The sequence below is a fragment of the Pieris napi genome, chromosome 17, assembly GCF_905475465.1.
Source record: "Pieris napi chromosome 17, ilPieNapi1.2, whole genome shotgun sequence".
Lineage (NCBI taxonomy): Eukaryota > Metazoa > Arthropoda > Insecta > Lepidoptera > Pieridae > Pieris > Pieris napi.
In genome coordinates this window covers 1,002,267-1,020,238 of record NC_062250.1, presented here as the reverse complement: position 1 = coordinate 1,020,238, position 17,972 = coordinate 1,002,267, and the positions used below count along the sequence as shown (strand labels likewise).

The window sequence follows — 17,972 nt, the reverse complement described above, 5'->3', positions numbered from 1 at the left end:
AGAATATGTATTTTCAGATGAAAATGACAGAGATCTATGACGTAACGGACGCGGACACAGATGCCGTGCAGTCCCCGGATGAACGCGATCTCAACAAACAACTCGAGTTTGACAACGATTGGTCTGGAGATTTTTTGGCTGAAGGTACAAAAAAAATTACATTTTCACTCGTGATCCTGTCAATATAATCCGCTGTACATACAATTTACTAGCTCCTATAAAACACAGAGGATATATCTGACCATTGTAAATATTGATATTTTATTTTGATGTTAAGAACATTATCATTTATTAACGTAAATAAAAAAATAAATCAGTAGCGCTACAACCTTTTTAGCTCTGGGTCTCAAATTTCTGTATCTGTTTTATGATCATTTGTCAATATAATAGGCAAGTAGGTGATCAACCCCCATTGTCAGACACACGACGTCGACTTTTTGGGTCTAAGGCAAGTGTGTTTCCTCACGATGTGTTCCTTCACTGTTCGAGCGAATGTTAATGCACATTGAAAGAAAGTCCATTGGTGCACAGCCCGAGATCGAACCTACGACCTCGGGAATAAGGTCGTATGCTGAAGCCACTAGGCCAACGCGGCATTAATTAATGTAGTTTTTAAGTTGTTATGTTTTAAAATGATGGTTTTGACAAACAGGTTAAATTTTAACTTTTTAATTTTATTAGAAGTGGAAGAGATAGAAATAGAAGAATTAGAGAGAAGCATATTTTCGGAAACGGAAAGTGAGTGGCGATCTAATATGGAGGAATCCGAGCCCGAGTCAGATCAACCGGAATCCGATAGACCAATCACGTTTGTGGCGAATGCATCATAGAATTTCTGGGAATAAGGTTTCAAACCTTGGAGCCATCTCGGGCTGCAGCAGACTTTTTGCAGATCATTTTGGCGCCTTCTACCCTCTTCTACTATCTTCTGTATCTCTATTTATATTTAAACTTGACATATACGTTTTCGAAAAGAATCTTAAGCTTAAACAAAAAAATATATATTTCTGGCAACGCACTCGCGAGTTGGTTGTACTGTTCTATAAAAAAAATATCGAAGGTGTGCTAAGTATGATCGTGTCTGCCCATGACTTTTCGTAAGGTACAAAATTCAGCTAAAGAATATACTAGAGGTCCTATATCTTAATTAACTTAATGTATATTTTATAATCGGATCATACAACTTACGGAGCAAATAAAAGTGTCTCTATTAAAAAAAAGAAATGTCGACATATCTCTTCTCACTCTTCTGTATTTGCCTTAAATTTTATATTCAAACACCTAAAACATATAAAATAAAAGTAATTTGGACATTGTACTATGTACCTGAATTTAATTCTAAATGTTACCAGACCTAGTTTCAGAGTTCAACTTGACAATGACATTTTTGACAAATGACAATGCGTCGCCTTAGGTATATAAAAAAGTATTTATTGTTATATTTTTATATTGTAAAACAATTTAAGTAAGCGTAATGTGATAAAATATTATAGGGATTTTATATTTTAATATTTACTAATGTTGAAAGTAAATTTGTTGACTCTTCAAAGTACATCTTGATTTTTTTTATATAATTTGCTTTTGTCTTTTGTTGGTGTTTTTAAACCTAAAACTATGAAATGAAAATGTAATTATTGCTATAACTAAATACAAGAGAGATATTTTAATAATATAATTGTTAATAAAATTTTAATACAACTGCCAAATAATCTTATAAGATATAATTTATTATTCAATTGTTAGAAACAATACCATTATTATTAAGTGGTGTAGGTTTAATGGGCAATAACTTCGGAAACGTCTATCTCAAAGATCTGTCAAAACATTTTGATAGATGCCAAGTTTGACATCTTAAGTTTTGACGTTCTTTACGAGCCTTATATTGTAAAAGGAAAAATAAAAAAAATTCTAATCTGACTCTTCGACCCGTGTTCTAGAACGTTAATCAAACTATCTAGATTCAAGAGCTGTCTAACCTTTTTTCCGTTCGAAGATTGACTTATTTGATATTTTGACATTCCAGACGAGATTCTGATTTGGGAAACGAATTAGAATAATAACCTCCGTCTTAAAAATTGCCATTTAGTTCGACTTTTATTTTATCAGTGTTTGTAATTCTAACAGCTATTTGTTTAACAACCGACGTCACAAATATAGTACTAATATGGGAAAATTGTTTTTTATTTTACGATTTTTATCTGTGGTTTACAATACTAATTTTTTTTAAAGAATTTAATATCAAGATTTTACTTTACTTTTTCTTTCTGCCTTTTGGTCTAGGAATACGCAATTTGACACAAAACAAGGCTTTCTAAAGAATTATGGAGTAAAATAACTAGTAAATAAATAAACATTAATAAGAATTAAAAATTCACCTCAGTAACGTGTAAAAACGGTTACAGATTAGTAGAATCGACGTAGTACGCTTCTAAATGTATCTTATCTGTCTTATACTAGTTTAGAGGTAAATTTTGTTGGAGACTTTCATCGAAATATTTATTTGTAATTTAGAGTGATAATTAACACGTAAAAAATTTCTTTACATGTTTACAATTTTAGTACGTCATATTAGTTGGGGACCCCGCAGGGGATTTCGGAATTTACTACAGCGTGACAGATTAAAATACAGGGGGATACCTTGTACCCGGTTAAGTGGGCATGCCCGTCAAGGATAAAGGATCAATTAGTAAAAAAAATAATAATCATAAAACTTTCTCGAGCGCGTCAGATTAAGGTAGGGTTACAATTTGCAAGTACTGTAAAGAAAGGGGAGGGCTGCAAAGTTGTAAAAAAAAATTTCACCTCGACATTCTCGAGCGTGGCTGATTTTTTTTTATTTTGAAGGAAATAATTCAAGGATGACGAAGAATATACGTAGTTGGTCCAAAAGTTCTGTCACTGTCACATCATTTTAAAATTTCGAACATGGTTTTATAAAAAAAAACACCAGCAGTAATCAAAGCTATATATCGAGGCGCGGATAGCAAGGAATCCTGTCCGAAAACAGAAGTCGACGGTTTTGTAGATGGGGTGTCAGTAGGAAAAGAGTAAAAAAAGTTTTAAATGAAGATCTTGGTCTACGAGCATACAAAAAAAAGAGTGGGCACTTACTTAATGCTCGTCTAAAAGCAATAAGGCTTAAGAGATCGCGGGTGTTGTTAAAGCGGTACGCGAAAAGCCGACACAGTGATATCCTCTTTACGGATGAAAAAATTTTCCATATTAAAGAGAAGTACAATAAACATAATGATAGAGTGTATGCTAGTTCTGAAGAAGCTGGAAATAAAGTTTCGAGGTTGCAACATGGACATCATCCATCATCAGTAATGGTCTGGTTGGGAGTGTCCTATTACGGGCCAACTCAAGTTTATTTTTGCGAAAAGGGAGTCAAGACTAGCGCAAGTACACCTTTGTTCTGGTTTTGACTCCCTGTGTGCAAAAATAAAAGCAAGCACACGAAGAAATGGAAGAGGCCAGCAAGAGAGGTTTTGGATCGGCTTGTCATAGACCTGTCCAGCACGCTATTTGCCTGACATCACTTCGTTTTCCAGCAAGACTCCACACCTGCACACAAAGCCAAGACCACTCAAGCCTGGTTTGAGTCGCAAAACATCGACTTAATTAGACATGAGGATTGGCCTTCCTCCAGTCCGGACCTTAAACCTTTGGACTATAAAATTTGGCAGGTCTTAGAGAGGAAGGTCTGTGTAAAAGTCACTGAAATCAACATGAATATGGTGTGTGCTGCGATAGACGACTGGCCGCGTCACTTAAGGGCCTGTATTAAAAATAAGGGAGGCCATTTCGAATAATTTGCTATTTCTATCCCTTAATTAATGTACAATAATTTGATATATCACTCATTAAAAACTGATCAGTAGTTTTGTTTTTATCATTATTTCCATTTATGCCAGACCTTGGGGCCGACTTCGTAGGTATAATCTGACGATTTCCACAAGCCGAAGTCAGAAAAATTCGTCGATAAAGTTTAATACGTGCGGCTGCGTGATGCCTATATTAGTTTAAAAATATTACCTATGAGTAATATTAATATAATGTATGTATTTTGTGGTGAAACTTCTTTGCAAAAATCAATTAAATTTACATTATAAACATTAGAAAAATGTATAAATATTTTAGAATATCGTCGAAGTAAACCGGTTCTTCCGGCTAATTTTTATGTTTTATTCTTTATAAGCATTTTTTTTAAATTACTATATAATCAATACAAGTTTTATTTGATCAACATACTTTTTTTGCTATTTCCAGAGCTTATCAATCAATTAAGTTCAATGATTTAAAAAAAAAAAAATTATATTATCAGATTAGGCGAATCCCTCCAGATAATCGTCAGATTACGAGACATCACGTCTAGGACATAAAGATGAACCATATATTATATCTTAATCTGACGCGCTTGAGTATTTCAAAATGGTGATTTTTAGGGACGTGTCGAACGCGTGATTGGCAAATCAGTTGACGTTTGTGTCCTCGTATGTGTACGATGTGCAAACTTTCCCCCACTCCCTTGTTTAATGCTCAAGAAGTTTGACGGTATCTATACTTAAATAATGTCACTATGGTGTGTATTAACGAGAGATGGAATTTTGCAACCTTAACGGCATTGTGTGACATAAATACCAATATTTATGCGCAAAGTACTTAGTAGGTACTATACTCTGTTAAGAAACGTAGTAAATACTTTTTAGCCTAAACGACTCTATTGAAAAAAGAATTTCCGATTTCGAACATAGTGTCATTATTGTTTTTGTGCATTTCTGTATTTTACCCGTATTTCTGATAACCAATTTCTGCTCATATAAGTTTTTTATAAAAATGGTCGGAAAGAGCGAGGTGAAGAGTAGTCGCATTTTCCACCAATGTTATTTGAAGTGTTGCAAGTTGCAAAATTTAACCCCGCTCACGAATGTTTTACCAACGGGTAACGGAAAAGTCCTAGACTTTTGTGTGGACAGGATCAAATATGCAGATTGGCCGCCGATATTGAACGCGCTTAGTTGCGATTTGAGTCTACACAGTGTGGCTATAAAATGTCGTCAACAAGTAAAAACGGGTAAGAAATTGTATGTATTGCATTGCATGCTATAGAGCGTGGTTCTTTATAAATAGATAGATAAATAGAGCCTCAGATTTCTGTTTCAGTTTAACGATAATTTGTCAATCTAATAGGCAAGTAGGTGATCAGCCGGGTTTGATCTTAAAATCGGTCCCCCGAATCTGATGATACTGATTATGCAGGAGTCTCGGGGCACCTTGATTAGAACACCTCCAAGTGATTTTTGCTCCCGGAAATGCGTCTAAGTATTTAAAAAAAAAATTAAAGTTTTGTGAAGTGTATTGAAATTTGTAAACAATCTCCCATTTTCTACTGTAGTTCAACTACAAAAATAATACCTACACAGATAATTCAAAATTAGATTAATAAATATATACTAAGCTTATAACTAATAATAAAAGCAGCTCTTCTGAACTCAGCCAGAGTAGAAACAAATAGGTCTTCCTCGATGGAAAACTTTTTGCGCCTCGCTAGAGTGTGCGCGCGGTACATCCAAAAGTTTTTACTACTGCCTGAGATTCTGGCTTGGGGGTTAAACCTAGTCTCTCCATTATATCCACGTTATGCACTTCAATCTATTTGACAAGGCAGGCGTACATAATATACACAAAGAGATTTAATAAAATAAAATTATAAAAACTAAAGGATAATTCATATCAAATTGTGAGGGTAGCAACTATGGATATCCAGACCTAGCCCGTTTATCAGAATGCACAATCTGGATATCGGTGAGTTTTGGCCATAACGCGTTTGAAAGGGACAAATGGGGTGATGGGATGCAAAAGATATATCAATTAATTTTCTGATCTCCAAGTCCTGAAACCAAATATACTCTCTGAGTTTCAAACTACAAGCCATACATACTTAAAAAATCGGTAATTACAGTACTGGAACAGATAGATTGCGAAAGATTAGCTAAAACGGTGAACAAGCGGGCAGTGATCTTGACTAACTTCATGCTGAGCAATCTAGTAGAGGCGACGTCACAACTTCTATCAAACACGACGCTTCTGACGTCATTTCTACTCGAGGGTCTCCCTTTGAAAATACCATATTTAAATCCTATTTGCGAGGTATGTATAAATGTATATATTATGGGTATATATGTATATTATATAACGCAAGTTCGTAACCTTAATTGATTCATTTACGCCGTTGATGTATACCGTAGACTCTACGGTCTTCCAATTGTTGATACGTATATATTTTTTTTTAATAAATTTTTATTAGTGCATAATGTTTTAAGTCGGCTGATCGTCACACTTGATCACTTACTTTTTTATCACTCACTCACTGACGCATTTTGAATTTGATTATATGTTTGAAAATTTATTTATAGGTAGGTACGCCCTCAATTTTTTCATATCTTAGTGAGTGTTTTAAAATAGTTACCTACTATTATAAAGGGATGTACTCAGGGCTTATTATTTTAAGTTAAAATAATGTATCAACGGCCACCGAACCATTTTTTGTGGTACACCAATAAAGGTAATAAATTAAAAAGCAAGAATAAAATTGCGCTTAATTGATTGTATATCAATTTTTTTGTAGTGTCAACCTACGTCTTAAAATGAACGTGAAAAACACAACTAAGCCTTGCTTCAGAATCTTATCCGAACAGCCATTATTCAAATTTTATATTAGAAGTGTCACCACTTTGAATCCTAACATTTCAAACTTTACAATGTACTTGTTACATTATACCTTAGTTTTTTAATTCTATGTCCATTTTTAAACGATTTTGAAAGGAAGTTATCATCGTGTTATAGGCGTTACTAGCAAACAATACACTCCAGCATCTTTATCTTCCCCGATGTCTCATCGGTGACGCAGGCTGCCTGGCCATATGTAAGGCGATTCGAAGTTTGCCAAACGTTCTCACACTGGATCTTAGCGGCTGTGACCTCACGCCACTGGCTGCTGGTTATATTGCTGATTTAGTTAAGGTATTTTTATGAAAGATTTATTAAATATTAGCTGACCGGGCAAACGTAGTTTTGCCATGTAAATCATTCATAAAACCAAAATAGGGGTTTATCGTAGAGGGGTGAAAATTAGGGGTGGTATGTATTTTTTATGCTGTATCATAAAAAAATTGAAATTAAAAATTTTGTCTAAAAAATAAAAATAAAAATTTAGGGGTGGACTACCCCTAACATTTAGGGGGATGAAAAATAGATGTTGGCCGATTCTCATAGATACCGGATAAGCACAAAAAATTTCATCAAAATCGGTCAAGCCGTTTCGGAGGAGTATGGCAACGAAAACTGTGACACGAGAACTTTATATATGTATTAGATAGTCTATGCTTATTCCAAATGGGACCGATGTGTGTCCTGCAAATGTGCGTGACCTATTAAAACTTTTAAAAGGCCTCATTCAACTTAAGTTTAAAATGAATAATCATTATTTATTCTAGGGAAATATAATATCGTGCTTATCGCTGTATATCGATTTCACAATTTATAAAATTTAAGGCGACGAAGAATAATTGTAGAACTTATAATAATGAACCAGAGGCAAAACAATGTATATTAATAAATATTAATGTTTTTAAATGTTATGTTTATATGGCGAAATACCCGTCTACCTCGCTTAATATGAAAATTCGTTATAAGAGAACTGTGTTATAAGGGAGATTACTGTTTATGCATATTATATTTCTGTGATCGTAATTCTGTATATACAAGTGATTAGCTGTCGTCAATTTTTTTATACCGATCGCGCAATCGAATGATTCAGATTGCGCACTTTTTTAACTTGAAGTACGTAAAAAAATAAATCAGTGGCACTACAACCTCTTTAGGTCTGGGCCTCAGATTTCTGAATCTGTTTCATGATCATTTTTTAATCTTATAGTAGGTAGGTGATCAGCCTCCAGTGCCTATCACAAGCCGTCGACTTTTTGGATCGGTTTTCATGTCGGTTACCTCACGATGTTTTCCTTCACCGTTCGAGCGAATGTTAATAAATAAATAATAAGTAAGCTGTATTATAAAACTTGAAAAATAACTGGAATAGTGACTAGTGAGTGACTGTTATCCCCGAGGTAGTAGCTTCAAGCTTCTACGAAACATATACAGAGGCCTAGACCTAAAGAGATTATGAGGCCGCTGTTTTTTTAATACTAATTTCACTAAATATATTCCTCATACCAGTACCAAAAAATCCACCGCTATAGTGAGAATTGGGTTCACACTTTGCGGTATCGTTTACCTGAACTCGATACGATGGCTGGATTACGACGGATCACTGTAAATGGAAATCCTCTTGGAGACCAGGGTGTAGGGAAACTATTGGATGTGTTAGCTGATGACCTTTGGATTAAAGGTCAGAGATATGTGATCAACTATAATTAGATTTTACGTAGTTTAAAGCATGCTTTCTTGTTTTTTCATGTTTTAATCTTTTCCTCTATTGTGTCTATGGCTGCATATACTATTCATATTCTTCTGACTTTAGACATATTACCCTGAGACAATTTTTTCGCCAGTTATTTTTTTTTTAATTGTCTCTGCTCAAAGACATCGTTTAACTATCTAGCCTTAACTTTAGACTAAAAAGTAAATTATAACCAACCTAATAAACTAAAAAGTATATTTAACATAAGAAAGTATCCAATACATCTCCTATACTAAGGGGAAGACACTCTCTGTTCTTGTGAACTATTTTTTTTCCACTTACCACTGTTTAGCTAGCATGACGACTTAAATTAATCGACACTTCTCGACAATGTTTTAGAGTAAATAAATGCGAAAAGGATGAAAACGTCAAATAATGAATATTATAAGTAGAATTTATCCCTCTGTGGTAGTCACTAATCTAGAAAAACCTTTTACATACGCTTTTTCTTAAAAGAAAAAACAATTTACAGCATTTGATGTCCAAAACTGTGGTCTATCAGACGACTGTGCATCTATGGCGTTACAAACTATGAGTTCTAATACAACCCTCGTGGTATTGGACATGAGGCATAACGCTATCGCTAGTGAGTTCCTCTCAAAGATACGAGCTGCTTTGAGAGAAAATGAAAGAGGCGCTGTAGGAGTGGTATGTAACCTTTATTGCAAAAAAACCTGCCGTCTTGCCGACCTTTCGGTGATGACACACGCCATTTTTGAATTTTATACATGGTTTTCACGATTTCCTTTACTATGCGCGAAAACAGCTGGGAGAGAACGCAAGACCTTTAAAATGCAAGATTGAAATCTGAAATTAATAATAATTAATCACTGATGCCGATATCCTAAGTACCACGCATAGAATTGAATTGAAATTGAAACACCCGTAAAATCGCGCGTAAAGCGAAGAACTGTCACTGTCAACTTTTTTTTTAAAGATTTTATTGTCTGGTAACGAGGTCTTTAAACCTTATTTTCGGACACTCATTATCACTTTTTCATTTGCGTGTAATTTCACTTGTTATTCATATGTTTGACTTGTTTATTTAAATCATCCCTACTGTATTTTTAACGTATTTATATAATGTACGATGTCGGTGGGAGGTTACTATATTCGCTCAAATATTTCACTTGCCATTTCCGTCAAAGATCCGTTTCAATTGACAATTTTATAACCAACATAATATCTACGACGTTTAATATTTAAGTATAAATGTTTAATAATCGTAATGTAGGAAATTAATTCGTGCATATAGTAGATTGTAGAAAAACTTACGTACGAATTGTATTTTGAGAATAGGAACCGGAATTTTTACACTTTGACTGTCTATTTGTGTTTATGGACTACCTTTATGACTAATTAAGTCTGATTATTAATATTTATTTTAGTATTCCTGGCTAAGTGTAAGTGGAAGTTCAACAGACGCTAGATCGGTGAAAAATGTAGTTACCAAGTGAGTATTCTACTAGAAAGTACACATAATATATTTATGTCTATAGAGCAAGGCTTTCTCTAAAACTTCAAGTAGCGTTACTGACAGCGTTCCCGATCCCAATAATGAGTTTTTGGGCGCGTTCCCAAGGTGGGACATCACGCTACATACTAACAGATATTGAGAACTATATCGAACTGTATACAAACGTAGTCGGTATTGGAAGTTCAGTAAGGGCGCTGATATTGAGATATTTGTCCCTTGTCCTGTATATGCCATTTCTTTCCACAGGCAAATAATTCTTCGGGGTTATGCGTTTTTTTATGTAACAAGGGGAATAACTCACCTGAAGTTATGTGATACCGCCGCCCATGGACACACACATTGCCAGAGGGCTCGCAACTCGCAAGTGCGTTGCCAAAAATGCTCTATTTCCTACACTACATTAGATATTATTTAAAAAGTATTCTCACCGAACGGTTAAATACATTTTACTAATAGTAAATTTGTTCATTATGTACTTTTCTTGGGATTTTATTAAATTAACGTAAGTAATAGTTTGAATTCTAACGAGCTAAAAATATGTCAGAACTAATACGTAAGAACTGCTAATATGTAAGAACTAAATATTGTTTGTGTAAAAAGCTTTGTTTATGAAGTTCTGTGTATATTATTTATTATAATATAAATATGAAGATTATGTATTAATTTCAGAAATGGAATAATCAAAGACCGAGTCGCGTCTAATGTAAGAAATGCGCCAATCAAATACACGAACAAAACCAGTGCAGTAAAGAAAGAGAAGTGAGTGAAACTTTGTTATTAATAACTTTTTAGTTTTTTAAATATTTATGATGACATATCATTTTATGACGTTATTCAAAAAAAGCCAAAACTCACCGATATCCAGATTGTGATTTCTGATAAATGAGCTAGGTCTATTCATAGACCAAGTTGCACACTTTGAGATTAGTTTTCCTTTAGTTTTTATAATTTATGAATGGATTTTTTTTCTTCCTGTTTGCCTTTAAGTGATTGTCACATTAAATCTTGTATTTTATTTTTCTAGTACCAATTGCTAAAAAGTGCAAGCTTTTGTGAATAAAAAACAGTTTGAATTAGTGTAAAAATTATCTAATTTTCAGTTATATATATAATAATACAAAACGATCAGAAGACTAAAATATTAGGGTTACGATAAACTAAAAAGTATGTTTGAAATTAAGTTGAACGAAAAATTAAGTTTTTTAAATGATTATAATTTAATAAATAAATAATATTAATTAATTATATCGGTAATAAATCTCGTTTATAAACTTATGGGATTTGTGTTGCTTATTAGTGATATTTTCTTCCATGAATTAATATATCTTAAATTATTATTTAATTCTATAATATATTTATTCCTAGTTTGGTTTCACACTTTTTTCGTATTATTTAGGGATTACTCGGAAGTGCTGGAGGAACAGCTCCAAGAGGAGATATCTCATCGACAACAGCTAGAGGAACTAAACTTGCAGCTGGTAGAACAGATGAAGCAGATGAAGCGACAGCAGATGCAGCTATGGGCCAATAACACGTCATCGGGTATGGGAAACATTGCGAATATTTCTTGGGTTTTCAGACTGTTTTAATTTTGTTTTAAGTTATAATAAATAAATAAACTTTGTGTCATCCCGCTCCAGGTTCGGAACAATCATTCCAAGCAAGCTCGCACTCCGGTGACCTATCCAGCAGCACGGAGTCGTCGTGTTCAGTACCAATAGACCAGAACACGCTGTCATACATTCAGCAGGCCTTCAAGGATATTTACGCCTTTATCAAGAATAATCAATGTCATGGGTAAGGCATTTCAAAATAGGTATTTATGTGTTTTAGCAAGAGAAGGAACTAATAAATATTGCTATGTAAATATTCATCACCAAATGAAAAAAAAAACTACAAATAAAATGCCTATTCTATAGATTTTTTAGCTAGTCTGTGTTTTAAAATAACTATAAAAATCGGTAAATTTATATTTTTAATTTAAAAAATTCGTATAAAGGATCTCGTTTTATAAATTTCAGTCAATGCGAAGAAAAGTTAAAGAAAGAAGAATCATCGCCGTCAGAATCTCCCGTGTCCGATCGGGATACTGAATTGCGTATCAACATCGCGCCCAAACGAGCACAGAGCACACATATAAAGCTTCTAGAAAATCACACCAGGAATAAAACAACGAAATCTGCGCACTTACTGGGCGACGGATTCAGAGATTCTGCTGAAGTGGTAGAGAGAATTATTTGACAACTCATTATTAATAATAATATGAATAATAGGCTAATTTTGTATCAGTTTTCGAAAATACGTAGGCACTCCCTCGTACGGTGAAGGAAACCATCGTGAGTAAACAGATATGCCTTAGACAAGTGTTTCTCAACTTTTTTGTGCCATGCCTCACCTTAGCCGTTATAAAATTCTTATACCCCGTATGTAACAAACATAAATTTTAATATGAAAATTTTAATTGTTCACTCAAGAAACTTAAATGATAGTTTTTACGAAGAAATTACTAGGAAATTGTTAACGAAACACAATAAGTAAATTTTTAAAACATAATGAAAAACATTGAGTCCATTTTCGAATTGCCCTCCTGTGGGGCTTGGGCCCCATGTTTGGAAACACTGCCTAAGACTCAAATAGTCGACGGCTGTTCATCTACTACTAAGCTATATTTAATAGTATAAGTTATATATTCCCTTCCTAATGAATATGAAGTTTTATAATACTGTTTATGAGAGATTTTTCAGAGGTAATTTAGGTTTTGTTCTCTTTATAGAAACCGGAGATGTTTGAAAGACAAATGGGAGACACAATGAATTCAAACTATGAGTGCAAGAAGAAAGTCCTTGACGATATTCCTACAGGCCAGAGAGACAAGAAAAAGGTATTAATTGAATATGACATTTTTATATGAATATTAACTCTTGTAAATGTAATTATGTAAATTCTATTTGAGATAAGTATTTAATAAGAACAAATCTATAGGCTCTGGTAAAGATTGGTTATTTTTTTTACGCTTCGGGTTTTTGCAGTTAATAAAAAGTTGGGTTTTAACTTTTAAGTAAAGAAACACTTTCACATTATTGCAATAATTGCCTGGAAGCCACGACGGTATCATTCTCAACGATTGACAATAACGATAATTTTCATTTGTTTGCGTAATTTATACTCATACGGTAAAGGAAAACCGTATGCAGACAGGCATGTCTATGGGAAGAAGTCGACAGTATTTCTATCATGTGTTTGACAAACTGGAGTCATAGTTCGCGCTAACTCTCCCGTACGTCAAAAATGTATTAGATTTTGACATACTGGAGTCATAGATCGCGTTAACTCTCCCGTACGTCAAAAATGTATTAGATTTTGACATACTGGAGTCATAGTTCGCGTTAACTCTCCCGTACGTCAAAAATGTATTAGATTTTGACATACTGGAGTCATAGATCGCGTTAACTCTCCCGTACGTCAAAAATGTATTAGATTTTGACATACTGGAGTCATAGATCGCGTTAACTCTCCCGTACGTCAAAAATGTATTAGATTTTGACATACTGGAGTCATAGATCGCGTTAACTCTCCCGTACGTCAAAAATGTATTAGATTTTGACATACTGGAGTCATAGATCGCGTTAACTCTCCCGTACGTCAAAAATGTATTAGATTTTGACATACTGGAGTCATAGATCGCGTTAACTCTCCCGTACGTCAAAAATGTATTAGATTTTGACATACTGGAGTCATAGATCGCGTTAACTCTCCCGTACGTCAAAAATGTATTAGATTTTGACATACTGGAGTCATAGATCGCGTTAACTCTCCCGTACGTCAAAAATGTATTAGATTTTGACATACTGGAGTCATAGATCGCGTTAACTCTCCGGTACGTCAAAAATGTATTAGATTTTGACATACTGGAGTCATAGATCGCGTTAACTCTCCCGTACGTCAAAAATGTATTAGATTTTGACATACTGGAGTCATAGATCGCGTTAACTCTCCCGTACGTCAAAAATGTATTAGATTTTGACATACTGGAGTCATAGTTCGCGTTAACTCTCCCGTACGTCAAAAATGTATTAGATTTTGACATACTGGAGTCATAGTTCGCGTTAACTCTCCCGTACGTCAAAAATGTATTAGATTTTGACATACTGGAATCATAGATCGCGTTAACTCTCCCGTACGTCAAAAATGTATTAGATTTTGATATACTGGACTCATAGTTCGCGTTAACTCTCCCGTACGTCAAAAATGTATTAGATTTTGACATACTGGAGTCATAGTTCGCGCTAAGTCTCGTTTCTGAATGGCCTGACCTAATGTGATGTATGATGAATGCCCTTACGATTTTCATTAAAGGTAAAATATGAATCAAGCCCGTCTAGTTCCGGAATCAGTGATTCGTCCGACACACTTGTATGTTCTCCGAGGGCCACAGAACTTAATCCACGAGACGCACTTTACTCGTCATCGGATGAAGATTAAAACGGAGAAACTTTTATATGTCTGTTAAATATTTTGTAAAGATTAAATTTGTTTATTTCTACTTTTTTCTATTATTTAACAATAAATACATTACACCAATAAATAATTGTTTATTATAATTTAGCACTCACAACCAACACAATAAGGTAAGTAGGGGCAAGATGAAAAATGGGGTAAGAAAACAAATCGTCTATAACACGAATTTTAACGTATTTATTTGTGTGCTGGTATATTTATCAAAACCGCCAGTTTCTAACGTTCCAAACCACACTCGAAGTTAGCCGCCCAGAGTGCGTGGAGTGCATAAATTTGAATATATTCAGCGTCGTCATTTTTTCCTAAAATTTTCAAGTGATTTAATCCTACTGTAACTTTAATTACAAGATAGGTACGACTGGTTCACAGGAATATTTAATTATAGTATAGGTATGTTATCTAAAGCTGGCGGCTTCAACACATTTACACTTTGTGCTTGTGTAGTGTCTGTGAATAAGCGCGAGACGTGATGTCAAACTGAAATACAATCACAAATACATCATGAAAAGACTGTCCGTCTCTCTCGCGCTCGGTCAAGCTTATGAGTATAAAAGCGACAGTTATTGTTTTTCTTTTGCTACTGTTTATGTTGATCTTTACTGTTTGATATTATTATTATTTTATACATGTTGATCTTTTTTCAAACATTACCAGGGCAATCTCGTGAAATGGTGCACAATGTTTTTAATTATTTTAAGCATCTTAATAAAAACAGTTTAATGAAAAAATGTTATATTTAATGTGACATCAGATGCGACTGGGGTTTCTAAGAGAAGTATTGAAAGAATAGTTAGTGAAGTAAACGTGAAGTGTGTTGAGCTAGATGGAGCTTATGTCGAAAAATTCAAAATTATTTACTCAAACTACTCTTTTACGTTCTTGGTCGGGCTTAGAACTTTTGGATCCACCCTCGTATGCACAATATTTATATGTATTTGACAAATTTTTATTTATTTACAACCCACCCAACTTTACTAAAACCAGAGTAGACTAAAATATATAGCTTGGCAAAAAAGTAATATTTTTAAACATACTGTATAGTGAAATTGCATTAGTGTGAGTACTGTGAACGCGCCAGCTTTCGATAACCGACCTATATTCTTAGTTACGAAATCACATCAAAATAATCTCAACTTTCCATCTTTAGTCTTTACCCAAAGAAATATTGCGGGGTAAGATAAATATACAAAAGTTTCGATCTTACTCCGTTCCCAAGTATCATACAAAAATTCGGTTATTCTCAAACTTTAACTAGCAACATGAAATAAATTAGCAACGTACCTAGTTGGTATTTCCTCGGGATTATATACATTAACGAAAATGCAAAGTTCAGCCTCCTGTCTTTGCTCGTGAAATCGAAATGAGATTAGCGAATGTCCTTAAAGTTTTGGAAAAAAGGGGTTTTGAGCTAGGTATCTAGAAAAGAAGTAATTTTTCTCGTGGAACGCTATATTACCACATTAAAGGACGATGTTCCAGGACCAGATTAGTTCACTAAATTGACGTTTACAGAAACGTCATGGACTTTCTCTGAAAAAAAAAATAGCTTGAACATTGCCCAAATAAACATACTGACCCGTATATTATTCCGAGAAAAGGTATCTATTAAGGTGTTATTGGCTAAGCTTTGAAGGCAAATTCCTTAATTTTATTGAATTATTATAGGCAAATCGCATCTTTATTTTGAATATAAATACAATAAATTCTTATATATAACCATTTATTACTACAATTTTACACTATTTATAACATAATATACAATTCCAGTTAACCTATCCACTACTCTTTTCTGCAACTTCTCCCTTTTTCTCCTGAAGCTTAGCAATCATCAACTTTTCACGAGCCTCAACTCTTGCTTGTTTTTCTCGTTTCTTCTGTTCTTTTTCCCTCTTTACTAACATTTCTTGGAACCTTTCATCGCGTGGGTCTAATGTGAAGCCAAAGTGTCTTCTCACTTCTTCCACAAGGCGCTCTTTCTTTATCTAAAACATACAAAGATGGCAAGGTAAGATGGATCCCTGGGTTAGGGTAGTGACAATAGTACTTTATTTTTTATATTGGATGGTCCAATTCTTGACGATGGCTATAGGCTATATATCATGATACACTAACATTATAAGCAAAGCAATAATGAAAAAAGGAAAAAGATTATATTTACTTTCATTGAAAGCAAGCTCTAATTGTTATCATGGTCAATACTATGCAAAAATCACATTTTCCAGAATTGTCTTCTTTAAACTTTGAAACAGCATAAATGTCTCTTAAGGCCTTAAACTTAAGTAAACAAGTTTAGGAGCTATATAACATTGTTAGAATTATTTAACACATACTAAATATTAGATCTATGTATCTAATATTTCTTTTAACATAAAAAAAACATTTAAATTTAAGTTTTACTTTAGAGTGCAATACTAATACAAGTTGTGGAAGTCATAGTGCATTACCTTTGCTGCTTCAACTTCAGCTGTCTTTTTAGCCATTTTTTCTTGAAGTTCTTTCTTCCATTGATCAAGTTTTGCAAATTTTATAGCAATCTCATTATCCCGTTGCTGGATTTTAAGCTGTTCTTCTCTTCTTTTCTGAGCGGCTGTAGCCATCATTTCTTGAATTGTGAATGGAAATGCTACAGCTTCAAATTCTCGCTTTTCTTCTATGTCTTTTTGTGTGGGCCAGCATATGCCTATAAATAACAGTCTGTATTAGACTATTTATATGCAGATGTAGTTTTACAATAGTTGTAAATTAAATTCACAAAATCTAAATAAATATATACATAATTTTTTAGATTCAAGTAGATTACAGATTTAAGTTGGAGATTAAGAGGAGGTAGGAAGTTCCGGTGACCCCAGAGTTGGTGCTTTCCTCACTCAATGCTGCCAGCTCTCTATTTAATTATTTTTATTATTACTATTAATGTTAAGAATATTTTAAATACTCTATATGTGTGGGTTATGAAAATCTATTGTATCATTATTATATACAGTACGATTTATACATTACTTGGATTAACACCACTTGCAGCACCATACTTTCCATACATCTTCCTATTGAATTTTACTGTTAAATGGGTTATGTGCTTGGGCACCTCATAAGGCCGTCTTCCATTCATTACATCGTAGTGAGCGTGTGATAAACGTGATATATTTCTTTTCTTTTCTATTTCTGCTTCTTTAGCAAGTGCATCTTCAGTATCATCGATGATAACCTGTTCATTCTGTTCTATTTCAGGCACGGTTGTCGCTGAACGGGTCGTATTTATAAAAAAAGAACGTAATACTTTTGGTTTTATATAACGATTCATGTTTGTTAATAAATAGCTATGATAGAAATTCTTTGGTTACTATATTTTTAAATCGGGTTAAATTTTGTATTTTAATTTTAACACAGCTCAAACATCAACGTTGTCATCTACAGCTTGCAAGCTGCTGTCGCTGTCATATCCATTGACTGGCATTTTATATTTCAATCTGAATGCTCTATGCTGTCACTGTCAGCGCC

At 33.9% G+C, this 17,972-nt stretch overlaps 2 protein-coding genes across 2 annotated transcripts in view; one reads left to right on the top strand and one right to left on the bottom strand.

The window, feature by feature from the left end:
- LOC125058111 overlaps nt 1-14,499 on the top strand; it is a 38,942-nt gene extending 24,443 nt beyond the window's left edge. Inside the window, exons 9-22 of the mRNA XM_047662150.1 lie at nt 18-144; nt 682-827; nt 4,708-5,074; nt 5,963-6,150; nt 6,847-7,023; nt 8,236-8,407; nt 8,952-9,127; nt 9,868-9,932; nt 10,626-10,715; nt 11,353-11,498; nt 11,597-11,753; nt 11,978-12,179; nt 12,730-12,837; nt 14,313-14,499. Of these exons, the coding sequence (XP_047518106.1) occupies nt 18-144; nt 682-827; nt 4,708-5,074; nt 5,963-6,150; nt 6,847-7,023; nt 8,236-8,407; nt 8,952-9,127; nt 9,868-9,932; nt 10,626-10,715; nt 11,353-11,498; nt 11,597-11,753; nt 11,978-12,179; nt 12,730-12,837; nt 14,313-14,438 (2,247 nt within the window). The 3' untranslated portion in view covers nt 14,439-14,499. The remainder of the gene's footprint in view (nt 1-17; nt 145-681; nt 828-4,707; nt 5,075-5,962; nt 6,151-6,846; nt 7,024-8,235; nt 8,408-8,951; nt 9,128-9,867; nt 9,933-10,625; nt 10,716-11,352; nt 11,499-11,596; nt 11,754-11,977; nt 12,180-12,729; nt 12,838-14,312) is intronic.
- A 1,678-nt stretch (nt 14,500-16,177) lies between these two features.
- Nucleotides 16,178-17,901, bottom strand: LOC125057745 (growth arrest and DNA damage-inducible proteins-interacting protein 1). Its single transcript, XM_047661616.1, has 3 exons — nt 17,475-17,901; nt 16,919-17,154; nt 16,178-16,456 (listed from the first exon to the last, which is right to left on the bottom strand). The coding sequence occupies exons 1-3, from the start codon at nt 17,773-17,775 to the stop codon at nt 16,247-16,249; spliced, it is 747 nt and encodes a 248-aa protein (XP_047517572.1). The 5' UTR covers nt 17,776-17,901; the 3' UTR covers nt 16,178-16,246.
- Between the last annotated feature and the right edge of the window lie 71 nt (nt 17,902-17,972).